An 18,410-nucleotide genomic window follows, 5' to 3' on the forward strand; every position below is an offset into this window, starting at 1 on the left:
CAACTAAAGGACCAATGCTCTCTGAATATCTAGGGAAAACAAGAGTATCTCAAAGAATATCTTAGAACTACACTGAGGTAGAAAATAAATGCCTGAATATTTGGTCTACTACTCTGTTGATCAACAATATGTTGATGTTTTTTTATTTTTTTATTTTTTATAATTTCTACAACTACACACCATCCACAGTTTACCAACCCTTTATAAATGGTGAAAGTGGGAAAATAAGAATAACAACAAACAGCGAAAAGAAAACCTACAATGACAAGAATCAGTCCAACCTGCAATGCCACAAAGCCGACATAAAAATCATAACCAATTTAAAATGTATGCTTAATAGCTTAGTAACCTAAAATCGCACAATAGAATGCTTCAAAATACTCTATCCCAGTCTCCTTTAAGTATAATAAGGAGCATACCTACAGTACCTGCGGTCTGTGTAGGTATAGGTGTGCTTTTCCAGAAGACCAGGAAGAGACGTGGGAATGCTGGCACGCGAGCCTTACAGAGGGATGCGACTAGTAATACATTGTACATGATGTGAAGTGTATCCCATATGCTATGGCTGATAAAGGTCCTCTTTTAACGTCAGGTATCATTTTTTACCTATCGATCGGGGCAGCGATATTTCAAATTCTTGAAGAACCAAATTGGAAATTGGCCCGATCCAAATATACCAGTCAAAAGGAAAGGATTCTTACAACATATCCCTGTTTAACGAAAGAAGACCTGGACAATATTTTGAAGGTAAATATGCGTCCAAGGAATATGCGCCAACAGTACTACTGCTGGATTAGGCTTTACTCATCTTGAACTTGGCCTATATTATTGGTATGTAAGGCTACTGAACGGTGTATCAGATTTTTCAAAGTCAATGTAAAGTAAAACTAAAACAAATAAGAACTATTTAGGTAGAAACCATAACCTATGTCATGTATAAATTACATTTAGGAGTATGCAGTGAAATGCAAAAGTGACAGTGCCACAGAGTAGTGCAACAATAAGTTTAAAAATAAATAGAAAATGTTTATTGTTAGCTACTGTAGGTGAAATGGTAATACAATAGTGAGTCCCACTGTAGGCCTGCTTCTTATGGGTAACACTACAGTAGCAACAGAACAAAGCGAGACAACTCTTGGGCATTTTGTATTTCTTTGCTCTTCAATCAACTACCAACGGCAGCAGTGTGCATGTTGAGACAGCCCAGAACTGGTTTTGCTAGTTTCATTGCTTGGGAGTAAAAAACAAGACATTGTCTTTGTAAAATCAGAACCCTAACCCCAAGTACAGGCAATGACAATCAGTAGAATATTTAACTAATCCTTTGTGCAGGTTCAACATGTTAATGTGATTCGTTTTGATTGTTTTAATCAGAAAGCGTGAAACATGGTGTGTATACACACCATAGTGGTGTGTTGTACCTGCGGTTGTGGATATTCCACAGAGAGAGCATAAAGTGATAAGATTACTCAATGACGCCGCCTGGGTAACACAAGCTCAAATATTGGCAGAGGGTGTGTCTTCAATTCTCAAGTTGAATTACTGTGGAACTGTTTGAGAATTTTGGACAATAAGATATACTGTTTTGTTGTTTTGCATTACAATTGAGATATCATTTTCTAATAAGTTTATTCTGGTTTGCTACATTACAGACAACTTAAGCAAGATCTCCAAACTATCTTAAAAAACAGTTTTCCATGAAATGCCATTGTTATCACATTAACACATAACACATGTGCTTGTATGATGTCATCTCTAGGTGGTTTCGGAAGCTGCTGGGCAAGGTGTGACCATCACTGGGGAGAAATACTTCAACAACTGGGACTGGTCAAACTCTGTCATCTTTGCAGCCACTATCGTCACTACCATAGGTGTGCAATACCTTAGACTTAGCTGGTCTATGATCTCTGCTTTCTCAAAGCTTTAGTACAATAAGCCAGTCTAAGACTCCTGAATGAGAATGCAGTGGCCTAGAGACTTCATTCATTCATCCAACCCTGGAGCATGGAGAAATGTGACAATACAGAGAGGTTTTTGCTTAATAGCAAATTATTTGAATAAGCACTGAATCTATGGGTCCATGATTCTACCTCATATTAAATGCAACCCCTCATATTAAATGGTAAGGGGAAATTCAGTGAAATTCTAATCTCCATGTGTGTCTAAATCTTTTTTCTTAATTTGCAGGTTATGGTAATGTTGCTCCAAAGACTGTTGGGGGTCGTATCTTCTGCATCCTGTATGGACTCTGTGGGATTCCACTGTGCCTCACCTGGATCAGTGAGCTGGGCTCCTTCTTTGGGGACAGAGCCAAGCGCCTCAGCGAGGTCCTGCTCCGCAAAGGCCTTTCTGTGGTAAGAATCTCTGGAGGTACAGGGATGTTGATAGGACGCTTTAGCTTTTATCAATCACTTTAAGGAAACGCTGTGTTAGCTATTTCAGTTGTGTACAGGGGACATTCAAACATCATCATTTAAAAATGTTTATTACATTGTCAAATATGGTCAGATTTAGTTTTTCTCTCATGACTACGTTTTCAGAAAAAGGTCCAGTTGATATGTACGACCATCTTCCTCTTGTATGGGCTGCTGGTGCACCTGGTGTTCCCCCCATTGGTGTTGATGTCCCTGGAGGGCTGGTCCTACCTGGAGGGCCTCTACTTTTCCTTTATTACCCTCACCACTGTCGGCTTCGGAGACTATGTAGCAGGTAGAGTCAGCTTTACATGGTGGGAATTCTTAGAGGAAATTCATGTGAAAATAAATATGTGAATGAATTTATAACGTTATTGCCATGAGATGATAATGTTCTTAGGTCCACCAATTGCTTGCTACATCCTGCTTGGTGCAAGACAAGGGCACATCTGGCCCAATTTAACTATTTTCAAACAGGTGTCAATCCAGACATAGACTACCCGAGACTGTACCGTGTCTTTGCCGAGGTGTGGATCTACATGGGCCTGGCCTGGCTGTCTCTGTTCTTCAGTTGGAACGTGCACATGGTGGTGGAAGCCCACAAAGTCCTGAAGAAGAGGAGGCAGAAAAAACACAAGCTCCTTCTGGACCAGCATGGGCAACCTGAGGAGGACAGACACAGTCCGCGCCCCCTGCCCACTGCTGTTGACATTTTCAACTTCATGTCTGAGAAGGAGGAGAACTACAGCACTGTCATCAAGGAGATTGGTGCTACGGCAAAGACGAGGACAGATTCAGAGGAGCTGAGTCGCTCAAAGAGCTGTAATGACCTCCTGTCTGAAATCCGCACCCTGGACCACTCCCCGCGTCGGAGGCGCCGCCTCAGCATTAGTGACAATGTGTTCATCAGGCCCATGGAAGCCATAAGCAACTCTGGAGAGGAAGGCCAGAGGCTTATCCCAGAAGACTATGGAGACACCGTGCCTGAGGAGAACAGTCTGAATAATGACACTACAGAGGAACAGGTTGGCTCTGTGTTTGACTCAAAAGAGAACCGCAACCCTGTCCACCCTGGGTCTAATGACAGCATCAACAATGAGGAGAATGTTGTTCAGAATGTCGATAGTGTAGGGACAAGGTTTACTATATCTAAAGTAGTGGAGGGAGATATGACAGAGGAGAAGGATGAGAAAGGGTGAAGCCTGAGATCCTCTTAAAGGAGAACTCTGATGTAGAAATGGTGGTCCTCAGACAATGGCATGCTGTCTCAGGACAAGGCAGCCCCATTTCTCCCACTAGAATGTGTCTATGGTGAGGATCAAGTCAAATGGTTTTCCTGAAGAAATTAGTAGAATTTATGATAGAGTGTGAGCCTTGCTTATAGATGGTGAGTATACGTTAGAGAAAACTTCCTGTTTATGTCTCCAGAAAACTTTGGTGTGTAAGAGGAGGCACCAATTGTTGAGTGCATGTTAGCAGTGAAGTAAAGAAAGGAAAAAGTATACAGATGGACGAGTACATGTGGTATGGTTTTCTGTCCTCTCTCTTTCCCTAGTGATTGTGTCTTATTCTCTCACTTTATGATGATTGTACATTGCACTGTCTATGTTTAATATGGACTGCCTTAAAAAATACAGTTTACATGAATGGATGTTATTGACATGTGTTGTTTAAATATTGGACATTACATAAGAAAATGTCAGCAGAGTTAATAATGTTTCTATTTTTCTTTTTATTTCTTATTTTTTTACATCTGTTTTTATATCTCCCATACATTTTCATCAGTTTATTATTCTAATATAACTACTTGAGTTCACAGATCAGGGCTTTGTGATAGACTGTGCCTATGTGAAGTAACTAGATCATTCTTTAGTTAGCAAATTAAAGTCCAGAGTTCACATTGGATGCTTGCTTGTTGTCTTGTTTGTTATGTCTAAGAAAGCATTCACTTCTTCAAATCACAGATCAGGGCTTTGTGGTAGACTGTGCCGATGAGAAGCTTTCCTCCATAGGGAGCTGCCACAGAGGATCCTATGAGCACACTGCCATTGTCTTCATAGACCTGGGTCACTACCGGCTTCTCAGAGAGGATATCATGAATCTGAATGACCTAGGAAATGGGTATGATAAAGAATAATAAGTAAATACCCCTAAATCGGAGGCCCTTCATAATCTTTTAACATTTTTAGGATGAGTCAGGACGTTGAGACTCTTCATAATTCTCTGTATTCACTCAAACAGTGAGTAGCAGTACGTTAATTGAATCTTTTTAAACCAGGAACCAGAAAGCATTCACTAACCTCAGAGCCAGGTGGATCCGTAGGATCATTTTCAGCTAACTTTATCCCATTCGGGTGACAACCCAGCCATAAATCTCCTGTTTGGTAATCCACCTCGATGTTATCACAGAGTGACCCAACATCTACAGACTGGATGGAAAATATCATCATGTGAGTCATCTGTTGTTGGACTCGTATATCTTAGACATTATTAGAATTTCTCAAAGCAATCAAAGAATTATTGTGCCAATTTTGGGGGGGGGGGGTATTTTGCATTAATGTTGAAGGGATTTATCAAATAAAAACATTTAAAGTGCTACTGTACCTTCACATGAGTCAAATCCTCATTTCTCTGTCTCTCAAAAACATCAACCTCATGGTCCAGAATATCTGACACATATATATACCTGAGAAAACAAACAAGCATACCTAATATGTTATTACATACAGACAGTAACACACATATGCCTTTGGGAAGTAAATATTTGAAAACATGAAAACAAACTGAAGAGACAAAAAAGTAACCTTTGGTTAGGTGATATGTTGATGCCATTTGCAGAAAGGAAGCCATCCCCCACCACCTTCACTTCTTTAGGACTGTAATAAACTACGTTACACCAAGATAGACCAAGCAAGACGGTCAGAATATGCAGCCCCTCATTGGGAAAGGAGTGATCGTTTGTGGCATAGAAGCTCTCCACTCCCACAGCAACAATGTCATTCACACTGAAAGAGTGAGAGAAAAACATAAAAGAGGATTAAGCACACCAACAAACAAACAAAAACCCACTGGGGATTTCTAACAGCTGTAGGTCATACATAACCACCATGGTTAATCCATATTTCACATACCTATGAAGTAGTTCATGTTTAACAGTTTTCAGGTGCACAATAGCGTTGTCTTCTTCAACAAATCGAAAGACCTCTACTTGGCTCTTATAATGTTGAGGGTGATTGACAACAAACAGGTATACAGATTTATCTGGAGAGAGATTGGAGCACAGCGAAGGTAATGAGAAACCTGCTCTACTATTCTCTGGTGTCAAATTGGCAGGCGACAGGCTGGGACACATATTACTAATTCTATGGATTCCAGGTTGTGGTTGGTTGAGTAGGCCTACAGTAAAGCCTCCATAAACCACTAGCTTAATCTGGTCTGGAATGGGTGGTTGTGAGACTTCTGACTTAAGTAGTTGAACAATTACTGCCTGCAGTTTTGTTTCAGATGTATAGTCCCATTGCACTTTTCCAGTTTTGGATTTATTTAATGGGAGAGCTAATCTTTCACACCTTACCCGTCTCATCAATGTGAACACTTATTCCATGGGGATTGAAAGAGTTAAGGTCCAATTCCCCTTTGATTTGCAGCTCCACAGGTTTCAGTCTGGGATCCAACAGGTCCAGGGTGTAGATCTTGCCTGGGTCATCAGAGAAGGATGGCATACCAGGATACTTCAAGCCCTGGGTAGCAAGGAATTGACGGTTGAGAAGGTGTATGTATGTCATCACTGCCATTTCATTAGAAAAAGTAATTACATAGCAAGAGTGAGAGGGATGTTCAGAAAGAAATACAGACTATTTCTACATTTTCACGAGCCAGTTTGAGTATTTCAGAGTACACTTTTCATGAAAATGGTCTCACTGGTTATGGACATCATGGTAAAAATGGACATGCCAAAATGTAACTGCTATCAATCGATATGCCCAAATCACACAGATATTTTCTGAAAGGGGAGACTTTGGAGATTATGGTCAAATGCTCAGAGCATATAGGATTAACACAGTTGAAATGACACAAGCTAAAGTACATAAACAATGATTTATTAAGTCAATTGTCCCAAATCAATACAACTTACTGTGCTTATGATGGCCAGTCCATCTCTTAGTATAGTGAGGTCCTCTGCTCCATATTCTGTTTAATATGAGTATCCCAATTTAATAACATTAGATTATACCATTTTGCTGTCATTTTTTAAACATTCAACCCTAACCCTATTTACAAATAAAGCAAGGAGTGGCATTTTGACTCATGACATCTCTTTAGCAAAGTGGACTTCAAACTCCACATAGTGTAATAGATTACAGCCTGATCTCTCTGTGTCCATGATTCATTGATTAATTGCTTTCTTATCTAGACCTGGGTTACTCACGTCAACATTACATTATTGTCTTGCTCATGCACACCAATGTACCACATATAAGAAGGAATATACATTGTAAATTAGGTTTATCAATTGTTGTGGTCTGACATTATTGTTCAATTTGAAATGATAGATTTATACGTACCAATGTTCTCTAACAGGTGACAGTGTGGAAGGTGTTTTATGGACAGATCTCTGGTGGCAAGGACCATGTCTCTGCAAATGATATCCTCTACATATTACTTTGGAATAAAAGATGTGTAATTGTGACTCCCCCTTACATATTACACAACATACCAAGATACATTTGCAGTACAAAGTCACATTTTCAAATCCTATTGAAATATTAGAAATTATCTTGTTGTATTTCCGGTCAGTCCATTGTAAGCTCTGACCTGACAAATGTAACATGTCGTATCATACTAAAATACATTTCTGTAAACTGTAATTAGATCCCTCATATCTTGACCTAGTGTAACCTACATCTATCACATATCCAGCAACTCATACAGCCTACCTCAATTTAAGAGCTCTTTGTCCAAGTAAAGCTGCAAAAGCAGCAATGCAAACGGCCACAAGTACCCACTTCATTGCAGTGAAATCTTTTCACTTTAGTTGGTCAAAGGTTACTCGAGGTACAGAAGTGTGTGTTACAGTGTGTGTGTATTCATGAAGGTGCACAGTTAAACCATAAGGGGAGCTGCAGTTTAGAAATTCTCATAGGAGCAACAGCCCAAAAGCACAATTCCATGATTTTTCTTTACATTAGTCATCATCAGTCCTTTGACACTTTTAAGTCAATTGACTTGACAAGGCAACATTGGTTAGATCAGATGTATACATTTAATGTAGATAAGAAAATGCAGCTTTACCATATATGAAAAAACTATACAGTTGGATCACAACTGAATCAATTTCACATTACGAAGAGGGCACAGATTATTTTTCCCATATCAAACCAGTGAGACATGCATGTAACAAAACATAAAGTACTGAGTAATACCAATGATACACACATACCAGCTTAATGTCTATCAAGAGACAAATGCTGTGCATTCTGATCGTCAATGGCCCATTCATTTCTCATCTTACAATCACTTAATTGACATGGCAAATGTAACACGTTCATTGTACCCATATTATCGCTGACCCTTTATTAGCACTATTAGTGCTTTGACAGAAAGTTCAGTGAAGTAACTAGATCATTCTTTAGTTGGTAATTAAAGTCCAAAGTTCACATTGGATGCTTGCTTGTTATGTCTAAGAAAGCATTGACTCCTTCAAATCACAGATCAGGGCTTTGTGGAAGACTGTGCCGATGAGAAGCTTTCCTCCATAGGGAGCTGCCACAGAGGATCCTATGAGCACACTGCCGTTGTCTTCATAGACCTGGGTCACTACCGGCTTCTCAGAGAGGATATCGTGAATCCAAATCACCTGTGAAGATGGGAAAATAAAAAAGGTGATTTGTAAAATGTGTTTTTTTCCGTATTTGGAATGCAGTTCAGTGCAATTTAACAAAAATGTGCCACATGGGTGATTTGTGCAACAGGTTGAATACCATATGGTAGGTGAACAAACCTCAGACCCTGCTGGATCCTCTGGGTCATTCTGTAATAATTTCCAGGCATTAGGATGACAACCTAACCACAGGTCACCAGTCTCAGGGTCAACTTCAATGTTGTCACAAAGTGAGCCCACTGCTACTGACTGATGAGAGGAGAGAGAAAGGGAGAGAATGCTATCAATAAAGAGTGATCTATTCAGAGGGGCCTGTTCAGACATGAGATAAGTGAGCAATGAGATACAAATACACAATATTTGCCATAGATGACACATCCAGTGTTTTTTGGGGGATCACATTGAGGGACAACATTCCGGGCACTTTTTCATTTAGTCTATAGCTGGTGCTTTCCAATGGTCAATTGTAGTAATTGAAACATTCAAAGTAATGCCACATGCTCTTCCCCTTCTTCAAAGTTTCACTCAGGGACATCTTCTAATCTTGATAACAATATTGTCTACCATCAACTGAGCAGCATACTTACACAATCAAGCTTCCAAATGTCAATAAATACATCTATCTATCTCTGCTATCTATTGTATACTTTACCTTCACTGAGGCCAGAGAATTGCTCTCCTGTCTCTCCAAAACATGCATGTTGAGGCCAAATGGGTCTACCACATATATGTGACTGCAAGAAAAGAACATATTTTTGTTTTTAAAACTATATTAGGTAAATGATGGAATGGATAACATCTCAAATATTCTATTATCTAATTCAAGATAATTCCACATCACATCATATGACAGAGCTAAGAATGTGTACACACTGTACCTTTTGTCTGGAGAGATATTGATGCCATTAGCAGAATAATATCCTTCTGCAACCACTTTCACCTCTTCAGGACTGTAATAAACGACATTAGTCCAGGGCTGGGCCAGTAGATGCTCCAGCAATCTCAGGATATGATTGACAAAGTAGTGATCATTTGTGGCATAGAAGCTCTCCACTCCCACAGCAACAATGTCATTCACACTTAAAGAAGAAAAAGAAAAAGAAAAATACAGTTTGTGAAAAAGTAATACTAATACTTTAGTATGTCAATGTCTCCTTATTTAAGTTAAAGTGCCTCTGCCACATATCTCACAGGTTCATGCTCAATTAAATGGTCGTGTAATTTGCCAACGACGCCAGGTCATGCATATGAAGGTCTACTGAGATGCTAATCGTTAAGATACGAAACTAAGAGGTGTTTGTAATATAGAAATCTGTTGCATACCTGCTGAGGAGCTCATGCTTTATCGTTTTTACATAAACAAGGGAGTGCTCCTCCTCAAGAAACTCGAAGATCTCTACTTGGCTTTCATATTGAGGGTGATTGACAACAAACAGGTATATTGAGTTATCTGGAAAGCAAAGAAACAAGGATTAAGTCACTGTCACTTCTCTTCTTAGACATTTGTGAAAGACTGGCAGCAGAGAGACGCGAGTTTTACCCTTCTCATCTTTGTATACACTGATTCCATGGGGATTGAAAGAGTCCAGGTCAAAGCCCCTTCCCATGCGAAGCTCCACTGGTTTCACTCTTAAATCTTGCAGATCAAGGGAGTAGATCTTTCCAGGGCCATCAGAATATGATGGCATTCCAGGATACTTTAAGCCCTGGTAATTCAATATACAGAAAATAGAACTAAATCACCCATTAATTCAAATTCAAATCACATGTTTACAGTCTAGAGACAACAAGTCAATGTTCCAACTCACAGTGCTGATGATGGCAAGACCATTTGGAAGTATTGTGATGTCTTCTGATCCACACTCTGTCAGAAATAAATAAATGTGGCATTACAGGTCAATAAGACCAGTTATTCTATATAATTATATTTGTACCAACTCATGTGGCAAATTGGCCTTGATCAGATAATAGCAAATACAAAATAAGGATATAATTTTCTGCTGTGCATTAGGTCCAGCACATGTAGTGAAGTTGGTGCAAACTCTCTCAACAGCACGTACCAAGGCTTTTGATTGGATGACAGTTTGGGAGGTGGTTTTGGATAAGCTCTCTGGAAGCAAGAGTCCTTTTCCTGCAATGTGTGCAATAATGCTCAGAGTAAAATAATATATATATATATATAGTGTACACATATACTTGATATATTACTGTATGGTACAGAACTCCTGTCCAGTGCAAGAAATCATAGTCAGGTAGAACCTCAATCTTGCAAGAGTAGAGTCCTAAAATATAGCCTCTGGCTCTAAGTGGAGAGATCATTTCGTTGTCTCTGTACTTGTACTCTGCACAATGACAATAAAGTTGAATCTAGTCTAATCTAATCTAATTTGGCACCATATTAAATTGACTAAGCTCTAAGTCAACAGCACAACTGTTGACTTTTTATTTTTATTTAACCTTTATTTCACCAGGGGGACCCATTGAGATCAGTCTTATTTTCAATGGTGCCCTGCTTACAAAGAATTTTTGAAACAATACAAAAACATCACACATGATTCAATATAAAAACATCTTACATCATCAAATTAAAACTGATAAACATTAAGGCAACATCCTTTAAAAACATGCACAGACCTTGACCTCAACTTCACTTATCATATTTTTGAACTTGCCCAAAGAGACTAAGGTATCCAATTTGAGAGAGAGAATTGAGATAGAGAAAAATGAATTGGTGAAAATGCTGTGATGATAGGTAGGTATGGTAACGTTATCCAGTCCACAACTGCATCAACAGTACTCGTGCAATGTTTGCAAAGAAAGCAACAAAAACATACCTCAAATTAATGACTCTCTCTCCAAGAAGAGCTGCTAAAGCAGCAACAAAAAGCGAAATGACAACTAACTTCCCCATTTTAGAATGCAAAACAGCCAGCAAACTAAGTTCGCATCACCACTACCGCAAGTGACGAGAGGAAAGAGGAAGGTCTTCAAGAGCTACTTCCGGAGACACCCATGGTAGGTTTTTTATGCCGATCGAGTTAGGGTCAGATCAGATTACTGAACTTTATACTTAGGACGCCGTCTTTGAGCTTGTTGACATCTCTAGTACTTACACTGTGTTTCATGCAGTGACTCGTGGCAGAACGCAATGCTTGTCAGTGTAGGCGGTGTGATGTTACATTACTCTGACTGAAACACTTGAACAGCCATCAATGGATTGGTAGCTCTCCGGAGTGCTCCATTTGCCATTGTGCCTTGAGGCAAGTCATGACCGTGTTAAAGACCCAGCTCTGCTCTCTCGCACTCTAACACAGACCTACTCACCGAAAATGCTAACCCCTGAATGACCTAACACTGGCTCAAGCTCCTTGCAAAATCAACACTTTCTTGCTGAAATATAATTGATAATTGAAATTGTTTGGTTTGGTCTTTATTACAACACATAATAGACTACTAAGACCTCATTGTGCCAGGTGGTGCACCAGGCTACTGTACTTGTCTTGGGTAGTTTATAAAGTTACCAGAATTAGTCTTTTTGTCAGAATATTATATCTCAGTGGGATATTTCTAAAACGTGTGGAACACTGACATCAGTGTGCATCTCAGCAAATTTTAATATCTTATATTAGAATTTACAATGGATATATTTAACATGCAGCAGCATGTGTAATTCAGCTAATAATAACCTCTGTTGCTCTGACATGGATACATTTGTGCCAGTATTTGCCTGTTTTGCAAACATCATTCTGCTTAGATTACAGTAATAACACACAACATGCAATGCTAAAGGGATGATCATACCTGTTTAAATTGTTTATTTCTGAAGTTGTTTTTTGCAAGTGATAAGACTCCTCCCAACATAAAAACAAAAAGTTACAAAATTGTCTATGTAATCAAAATTATGTGTAAGAGACTTCATAAAAAACAAACAAACACACATACACATACAGAAGTGAAAGTAACACAAAATTGGCAAACTATTGACCCTGTGGTACTCAGCAATGGGTGCATGCAACCTGACAGTAACTGTAGAATATCTACAAATTCCAATCCATGAATGAAAGCGTCTAACAACTTGACAAAACACTGGTAACTCCTGCAAATAACAGTAGTGTATGTGCAACCATGAAGCACTGCTAAGTGGTGAACATCAGAATCCTGTCTCGTTTTGTGAAGTTGTGTAAAGGTTCACAGTGTAATACAACAGCAGGATCCCCAAACAAACTGTTCCAAGCAAGACTGTATATTTGGGACATACAAAATAAATTTTATTATCCATTCTCTTCTTCATTGTCTACATTGTATTAGAATTTCTAGACACTGGCATTGTGAAATAACACACACCCATACTAATTTCAATAATCCTGACAGGTGCGACAATACATTTCTGTCAAATCCAGATCCCAAAATATAACTGTACGTGAAAAGCAATTCAATTCGTCTTTGTTATTCTCAACGTAATAAAAAGGAGACCCATGAGCCTGGCCCTCACGGAGAGATGGGAGGGTTGGCCAAAGGCGCACACAAACACAGGTGAGGAGGTGCCATAGGGAGGTCGGTTCAGGGCTGGGCCCCAGTCGCTGCTGGGACTTGTGTGGCCAGAGTGTTAGGGGCAGAGATGACAGGTGATCCAGCAATGTTAGCCAGTGGCTGTGCAGAGGACATGGAGGTGATACCTATAGGGGATTGAGAAGGCACTGTTATTCCTGCTTTCCATTTGCAAGTGCATTATGCTGTGTATATGTGCTATTTACATGGTGAAGAGTACAGAGGATTCCTCTCTCAAGTTGTTGAATAATGTAAATGCTAGATAAACACAGTGGTTGGGCTTTACAGTCAACGACTTATCTGAAGTTCCAAGGCAAGATAACAAAGCTGAACTGCTCAGTGAGTCCAGACACCGAGTACTGTGTTTCATGAACACTTACCTGCCATCATACTGGAGGAGCTGACTGGAGTGGAAATGGCAGCCATTCCCCCTGGGGTGGTCCCCCTTCCCTGATCTTTAACAATGGGGTCTGTCAACAGAGACACACTTAAACATCTCAAAAACCAGGCAAACACGCATAATGAGACAATCCATCCACAGGTACTACAGTCATAATATGCATCGTTGTGTGTTAAATGTTTGATAGAGACAATCAATTAAACAAACTACCCTTTTTTAAACTTGCATTGGGGAAAAAATTAGGATTCATATCAAATCAATCTTGTCAGTACGTGACCACTTATAAACAGTACATCAGTCTTAAACCGGATTTATATGAAATTAGAAAATGAAGGGTGAACTAACAGAAGTAAGGGTGGTCCATGGCCTCTCTGGCGGTGAGGCGGGCTTGGTGGTCGTAGCGCAGCAGCTTGTCCAGGAAGTCCAGGGCCTCAGTGCTGACCAGGTGCTGGTTCTCACTGTGCACAAACCTCTCCCACCTCTTGCGGGAGTGTCTAAGCAAAGAACCAGGGGAAGGAGGTCAATGTACTATTCAGCAATCATTTGTAGTGCAGAGGCGAGATACAAATGACATTCACATTGTGTAGATGGGTGGAATACGTTGCCATTCAACAATCCTTTCTCCAGCCCTACTCTATTGAAGTAGTGTGATACACTTACCTGCCCAAAATGTCATTAAACCGTGGGTCTAACTCGATGTTGTACTTGTCTATGTAGTCGTACAAGTCCTCTGTGCCAAGAACTTTTGCAATTCGCACAAGCTGTAAACGAAACATGGAGGACTTAAGCAAATGACTCAAGATACGCACAAGTAGAGAGTAAAGATTAGCTGGAACATCAGAGTTGTAAAAGTGACAGTTGGTTCAACACTATCACTGTTACACAGTTCTTCTGACCTGATCGTAGTTGTCATGTCCATGGAAGAACGGCTCCTTCCTGAAGATCATGCTGGCCAACATGCACCCCAGACTCCACATGTCCAAGCTGTAGTCATACATCTGCAACAATGACAGAGAGAAGCAGGCACATCATTATCTTGTTGGACAATTATTATATACATATATATATATATATATTGAAACTGTTAGTTGGTTTATGTTTATATATATATATATATATATATATATATATATATATATATATATATATAAATAAAAAAACAACTAACAGTTTCAATACTACCAGACTATGGCAGGTCTTACCTGGTAGTCTACCAGCAGCTCAGGTCCCTTGAAGTACCTGGAGGCCACTCTCACATTGTACTCCTGGTTTGGGTGGTAAAACTCTGCCAAGCCCCAATCGATCAGGCGGAGCTAGTGAAGAAAGATTATTGCTTGTGTTTACAGTTGACTGTTTATAATTTGTTATAGAACAAGCTGCAAGTAGCATGAGGAATGAGTGTGAGTGAGAACGTTATTCTGTACCTTTCTGTGTTCATGGTCAATCATTACATTGTGTGGCTTGACATCTCTGTGCATGATACCCATACTGTGACAGTAGTCCAGGGCCTAGTGGAGTTGGGAGGGAACACAGTAGATGTGGGTTAGCTAAATGCTAGTAGTGGCTCATCTCAAAGTGATAGTGAGGGACAGTCTCTGCTTTACATATATCATAGGACCTTTATAATGCTATATAGATCACCATTTTTCATGACAAAGCTCTGAATGTTTCATTGTAACACTATACGTCGTGACGAATAGATAGTGGCTTTGAAACCCTTACCTTCAAGATTTCATACATGTAGAACCGTATGTCGTAGTCTGATAAAGTTTGATACAATTGCTGAAATACAGACAAAATAGACACTTAGAAATGAAATGCAAAATTGTAGGATATAGGTTACGAATTATTGTCACACTTTACACTAAGTTGCACCTAAACCGGGGTAGTGACTCTGTAATTACTCTAGTAATAACAGCGTATGAACATGTTCCATAGGAAATTACTGTACTTAAGGTGAGTACAATGTAACATGTTCATACAATGTTGTTACTAAGGTAATTACAGTGTCACTTCAAAGGTAAAGTGTCAACTTCATAAAGTGTTACAAGGTTGTTTATTCTCACCTTGAAGTCTGTGTTGTTGACATGCTCAAAAACCAGTGCAGGAGTTCGAGACTGACGAGACAAAGAGGACAAAGGCAAGTTAACTAGAATCACATTGTCTTACGACAGCTACCTCATTCTAGTGCGACCCATGCCAAATTAACTACAGTGTGGACAGAGTCGCGCTACCTGTTGTAAGACAATGATGCCAGTTGACATAATATAGGCCAGAGGCAAAACTCACCACAGGATCCTTGACAATGTCTAGAAGGGAGATGATGTTGGGACCACCTCTCAGGTTTTCAAGAATCTTGATTTCTCTCTTGATTTTCTTCTTTTTGACAGGCTGTGTGGACAAAGGAAACTGAATATGCTATGTCTCCTTGACAATTGGTTATTAAATGGGGAACTTACATCTGTCATAAAACAATGTCTCATGATTCCTAGCAGAATCTGTGGAAAGTATTCAATCAATAATATCAATACCTTGAGTATTTTGACGACAACCTTCTCGTTGTTTGTGATGTTTATGGCTTCAAACACTTCACTGTATTTGCCCCTGCCCAGTTTTCGCACCAGTTGGTAGTCATCTTGATTCCTATATCATAAGAAAATGGGAATACAACATCAATATCAATGTGCAGAATCTTTTAGAAATACCATGGTTGTGTTGATTTAACTGTCACTGACGATGTATACCACCATCAACAACTTATGATTATATGCCTTCATCTCATGTATCCGTGTCTTCATTTAAAAGCGCCATGGAAATCAGTCCTCACGTACCCCCATTCGACCACATGGGACTCGTAGTCCCAGTACTCCCGAGGTCTCTGTGTGTTTACATCAGGGTAAACTCGAGAGCGGCTTGGAACAGGGCCGGACATATTCTGCACAGGATCTTCTCTAGATCACCTGGGGCATAAAGATTGAAATATAGTGATAAACCAAAATAAAGTCCATTCAAAAACATTCAAAGTAAATCTAACAAATAATTCTGGGTGGCAGATACTGGCGTGTCAGTTATTTTTTGCCAATCACGTCCATTGCTACAGTCTGACAGTGTGATGTACCTTGGAGGTTTCCTCCAAGCTGCTGATGACAAGTGGGGTCAGAGGAGAGCTGACGTGATGTTATGTTTGAGATGCTGCAAGACATAATGCATATCAACAAGATGTTATCTGTATACATATTTTGGGTGAGATATTAATTATTAGCACACATGCAATCGTCACAAGCTGATCAAAGGAAAAAACAAATATTTTCAAATGAAAAGCAAAGATTTGTGCACATCATAACATGCATAAAAAGTAGGAAAACCATAAATAATACAATAAATGAGCCTATTGCAGGTCCATCTATCAGTCTGGCAAACAGTGGTGTGTTGTATGTATTGTGGTGAAACATGCAGCAATACAGTTGTGGATAAGGTAATAAAAAGTAGGTTCTATCTCCAACTTATAAAATGTTTTGTGATATTTTAGTGAAAAGCTGTATAGGACTTAAGTAGTTATAGTTTAAACACCTGAATGTTGTAATTAAGGAGGACATCCAACCAGTCTAGTCAGGGGGCACTGGGCTCAGTAGAGTCATTACTGGGGTCCACACTCTGATATACCCTGTAGAAAGATCATATCAATAAATGTGATAGATAAAGTGCAAGTACTGTGCAGGTACTACTGTACAATTATACTTGTTCAGCATTTCTGCAATTCTAAGCTTCTACAACTACATTCGAGTGGGTCTGATATTATCGTACATTATCAATTTAAAGGACGATATTACAGAGGTTGTCTGAGGCCTGAATATTGGGTTTAATCTTAGGAGTTAGCTAACTCCCTCGCGACACTAGCTTATGCACGAGCGATGGCCTGCACAGAAGGAAGCGGGGAGCGAGCTCCACTTTTCTAGATGACGGACCGCACCGCATCAAAAGCCGGGTAGAAACTAGCTAAGCTAGTCAGCTACCAAGCTATTACACACATGGAACGATTACCCCCAAAATGTTGGAAAATAAGCGCAGAATATTAGCTGGGATTATAAAAGCTATATTCTCTCATGCTTAAGATGAGGATAGGTTCAACTAGCATGAAATATTTCATTTTCAGAAACAAAAAAGTGATATGGAAGTGAATAGCTTTCTGGCTAAACAGGAGCGAGGCAACTGGCTGACAACGCCTTGGCTTAGCAGACATTCTGAAGGATACCTTGTTGAAGAATGGGAGTGTGGCTAACCAGACGTATTGCATGCTTCGAGTATTTAATTTGCTAATATATAATATCATAAAATGTTGTCTCAAAACCATGTACATTTCTAATAAATACTCTAAATAGTGTTACCTCTCAAACGCTGTTGGGATGTCAATATGGCGGTGCGTGAAGTCACAAGCTTAGTGGTAGTTTACACCTCCATTCCTGTGGAGGGCGCTCTCTTTTTCTTCTTCGTGTGGAAAAGAGACAGGCTAAACACCAGTAGATCATTTGCTGCCACCAACTGGTTAATCTCTAACATGGTTGAGGTTTTGAATCTCCCTGCCTGGACAATTTCTGGTCCTGGCGGGGACCCATAGGCCGACTTTTAAAAAAGGAACCCAACTCTTTGTTCTACCTCTTCTACCTCTTCCCTCAGGAAACTTGCCCATGCACTTCACTAAATGAACTTTTTTTTGTTTGTCAAAATTCAAGCATCTCACACAGGCTTTACTGTATAATTATGTTAATGAAAGTAGGGGACCATATCCATCATCCATCCTCTGACACCAATGCAGCAAGTTCAAGGGATACAACATAGAACATGACATAGGTTTGAATAGTGAGACATATTGGCTAGTGCTACTCTAAATACTTCTTAGTCTGCTTGAAGAGCAATAGGGACACAGGATATGGCTCACAATACGTGCACTGTGTGTGGTATAGTTCATCATATACAAGAGGCCACTCTCACATTGTACTGGTTTGGGTAATATAACTCATATCCATAATTATCATCGGAGCTAGTGTGCTGAGTGTGCGGCTATCTTTTAAGTTTGACCTGCCAGCTTGCACCTCACCAAACTATGGTGTGAGTTTTCTTGCTTTTCTCATAGTTCATCATATCGCAAGAACCTACCTTGGAGGTAGAA

At 39.7% G+C, this 18,410-nt stretch overlaps 4 protein-coding genes across 5 annotated transcripts in view; 1 reads left to right on the forward strand and 3 right to left on the reverse strand.

Annotated features, from left to right (window-relative positions):
* Positions 1-438, reverse strand: part of LOC310811093 (uncharacterized protein) — a 34,250-nt gene extending 33,812 nt beyond the window's left edge. The window contains exon 1 of the mRNA XM_083679126.1: positions 420-438. The gene's annotated coding sequence lies outside the window, so the exon portion shown is untranslated. The remainder of the gene's footprint in view (positions 1-419) is intronic.
* Positions 439-450: 12 nt separating this feature from the next.
* LOC310811095 (potassium channel subfamily K member 5-like) lies at positions 451-3,618 on the forward strand. The gene is made up of 5 exons (XM_083679130.1): positions 451-747; positions 1,760-1,871; positions 2,188-2,354; positions 2,541-2,709; positions 2,892-3,618. The coding sequence occupies exons 1-5, from the start codon at positions 562-564 to the stop codon at positions 3,611-3,613; spliced, it is 1,356 nt and encodes a 451-aa protein (XP_083535256.1). The 5' UTR covers positions 451-561; the 3' UTR covers positions 3,614-3,618.
* A 734-nt stretch (positions 3,619-4,352) lies between these two features.
* Positions 4,353-11,266, reverse strand: LOC310811292 (serum paraoxonase/arylesterase 2-like). The gene is made up of 17 exons (XM_083679411.1): positions 11,130-11,266; positions 10,356-10,426; positions 10,104-10,159; positions 9,836-10,001; positions 9,619-9,745; positions 9,174-9,374; positions 8,948-9,029; positions 8,416-8,544; positions 8,101-8,271; positions 6,980-7,064; positions 6,550-6,605; positions 5,989-6,154; positions 5,546-5,675; positions 5,219-5,419; positions 5,019-5,100; positions 4,715-4,843; positions 4,353-4,524 (listed from the first exon to the last, which is right to left on the reverse strand). Exons 1-17 carry the CDS (start codon positions 11,204-11,206, stop codon positions 4,360-4,362), a joined length of 2,094 nt encoding a protein of 697 aa, XP_083535537.1. The 5' UTR covers positions 11,207-11,266; the 3' UTR covers positions 4,353-4,359.
* Positions 11,267-12,085: 819 nt separating this feature from the next.
* csnk2a1 (casein kinase 2, alpha 1 polypeptide) lies at positions 12,086-17,700 on the reverse strand. 2 transcript variants are annotated; one of them, XM_083678880.1, is made up of 15 exons: positions 17,629-17,700; positions 16,814-16,907; positions 16,362-16,435; positions 16,075-16,203; positions 15,775-15,886; positions 15,533-15,634; positions 15,310-15,360; positions 14,966-15,025; positions 14,668-14,751; positions 14,446-14,556; positions 14,140-14,241; positions 13,904-14,004; positions 13,589-13,737; positions 13,224-13,313; positions 12,086-12,971 (listed from the first exon to the last, which is right to left on the reverse strand). In XM_083678880.1, the coding sequence occupies exons 4-15, from the start codon at positions 16,173-16,175 to the stop codon at positions 12,856-12,858; spliced, it is 1,179 nt and encodes a 392-aa protein (XP_083535006.1). In that variant the 5' UTR covers positions 16,176-16,203; positions 16,362-16,435; positions 16,814-16,907; positions 17,629-17,700; the 3' UTR covers positions 12,086-12,855. The 2 variants fall into 2 exon arrangements, with proteins under 2 accessions (XP_083535006.1, XP_083535007.1); XM_083678881.1 differs by lacking the exon at positions 16,814-16,907 and having other exon boundaries at positions 17,629-17,669.
* Positions 17,701-18,410: the final 710 nt, after the last annotated feature.

This window comes from Argentina silus, assembly GCF_951799395.1.
Source record: "Argentina silus genome assembly, chromosome: 10".
Taxonomy (NCBI): Eukaryota; Metazoa; Chordata; class Actinopteri; order Argentiniformes; family Argentinidae; genus Argentina; species Argentina silus.

Bases quoted from the DNA above. Each gene is read 5' to 3' on its own strand.
- csnk2a1 (XM_083678880.1), bottom strand. From the start codon at position 16,175: ATGTCCGGCCCTGTTCCAAGCCGCTCTCGAGTTTACCCTGATGTAAAC. The intron at 15,361-15,532 runs GTGAGTTTTGCC...TTGTCTCGTCAG, and splicing joins ACATTGTCAAGGATCCTGTG to TCTCGAACTCCTGCACTGGT. The intron at 12,972-13,223 runs GTAAGTGTTCAT...AATCCCCTATAG, and splicing joins CTCCTCCAGTATGATGGCAG to GTATCACCTCCATGTCCTCT.
- LOC310811095 (XM_083679130.1), top strand. From the start codon at position 562: ATGGCTGATAAAGGTCCTCTTTTAACGTCAGGTATCATTTTTTACCTA. The intron at 2,355-2,540 runs GTAAGAATCTCT...CTACGTTTTCAG, and splicing joins TCCGCAAAGGCCTTTCTGTG to AAAAAGGTCCAGTTGATATG. The intron at 2,710-2,891 runs GTAGAGTCAGCT...ATTTTCAAACAG, and splicing joins CTTCGGAGACTATGTAGCAG to GTGTCAATCCAGACATAGAC.
- LOC310811292 (XM_083679411.1), bottom strand. From the start codon at position 11,206: ATGGGGAAGTTAGTTGTCATTTCGCTTTTTGTTGCTGCTTTAGCAGCT. The intron at 6,606-6,979 runs GTACGTATAAAT...CATATTAAACAG, and splicing joins TCACCTGTTAGAGAACATTG to AATATGGAGCAGAGGACCTC. The intron at 4,844-5,018 runs GTACAGTAGCAC...TTTTCCATCCAG, and splicing joins AGGATTTGACTCATGTGAAG to TCTGTAGATGTTGGGTCACT.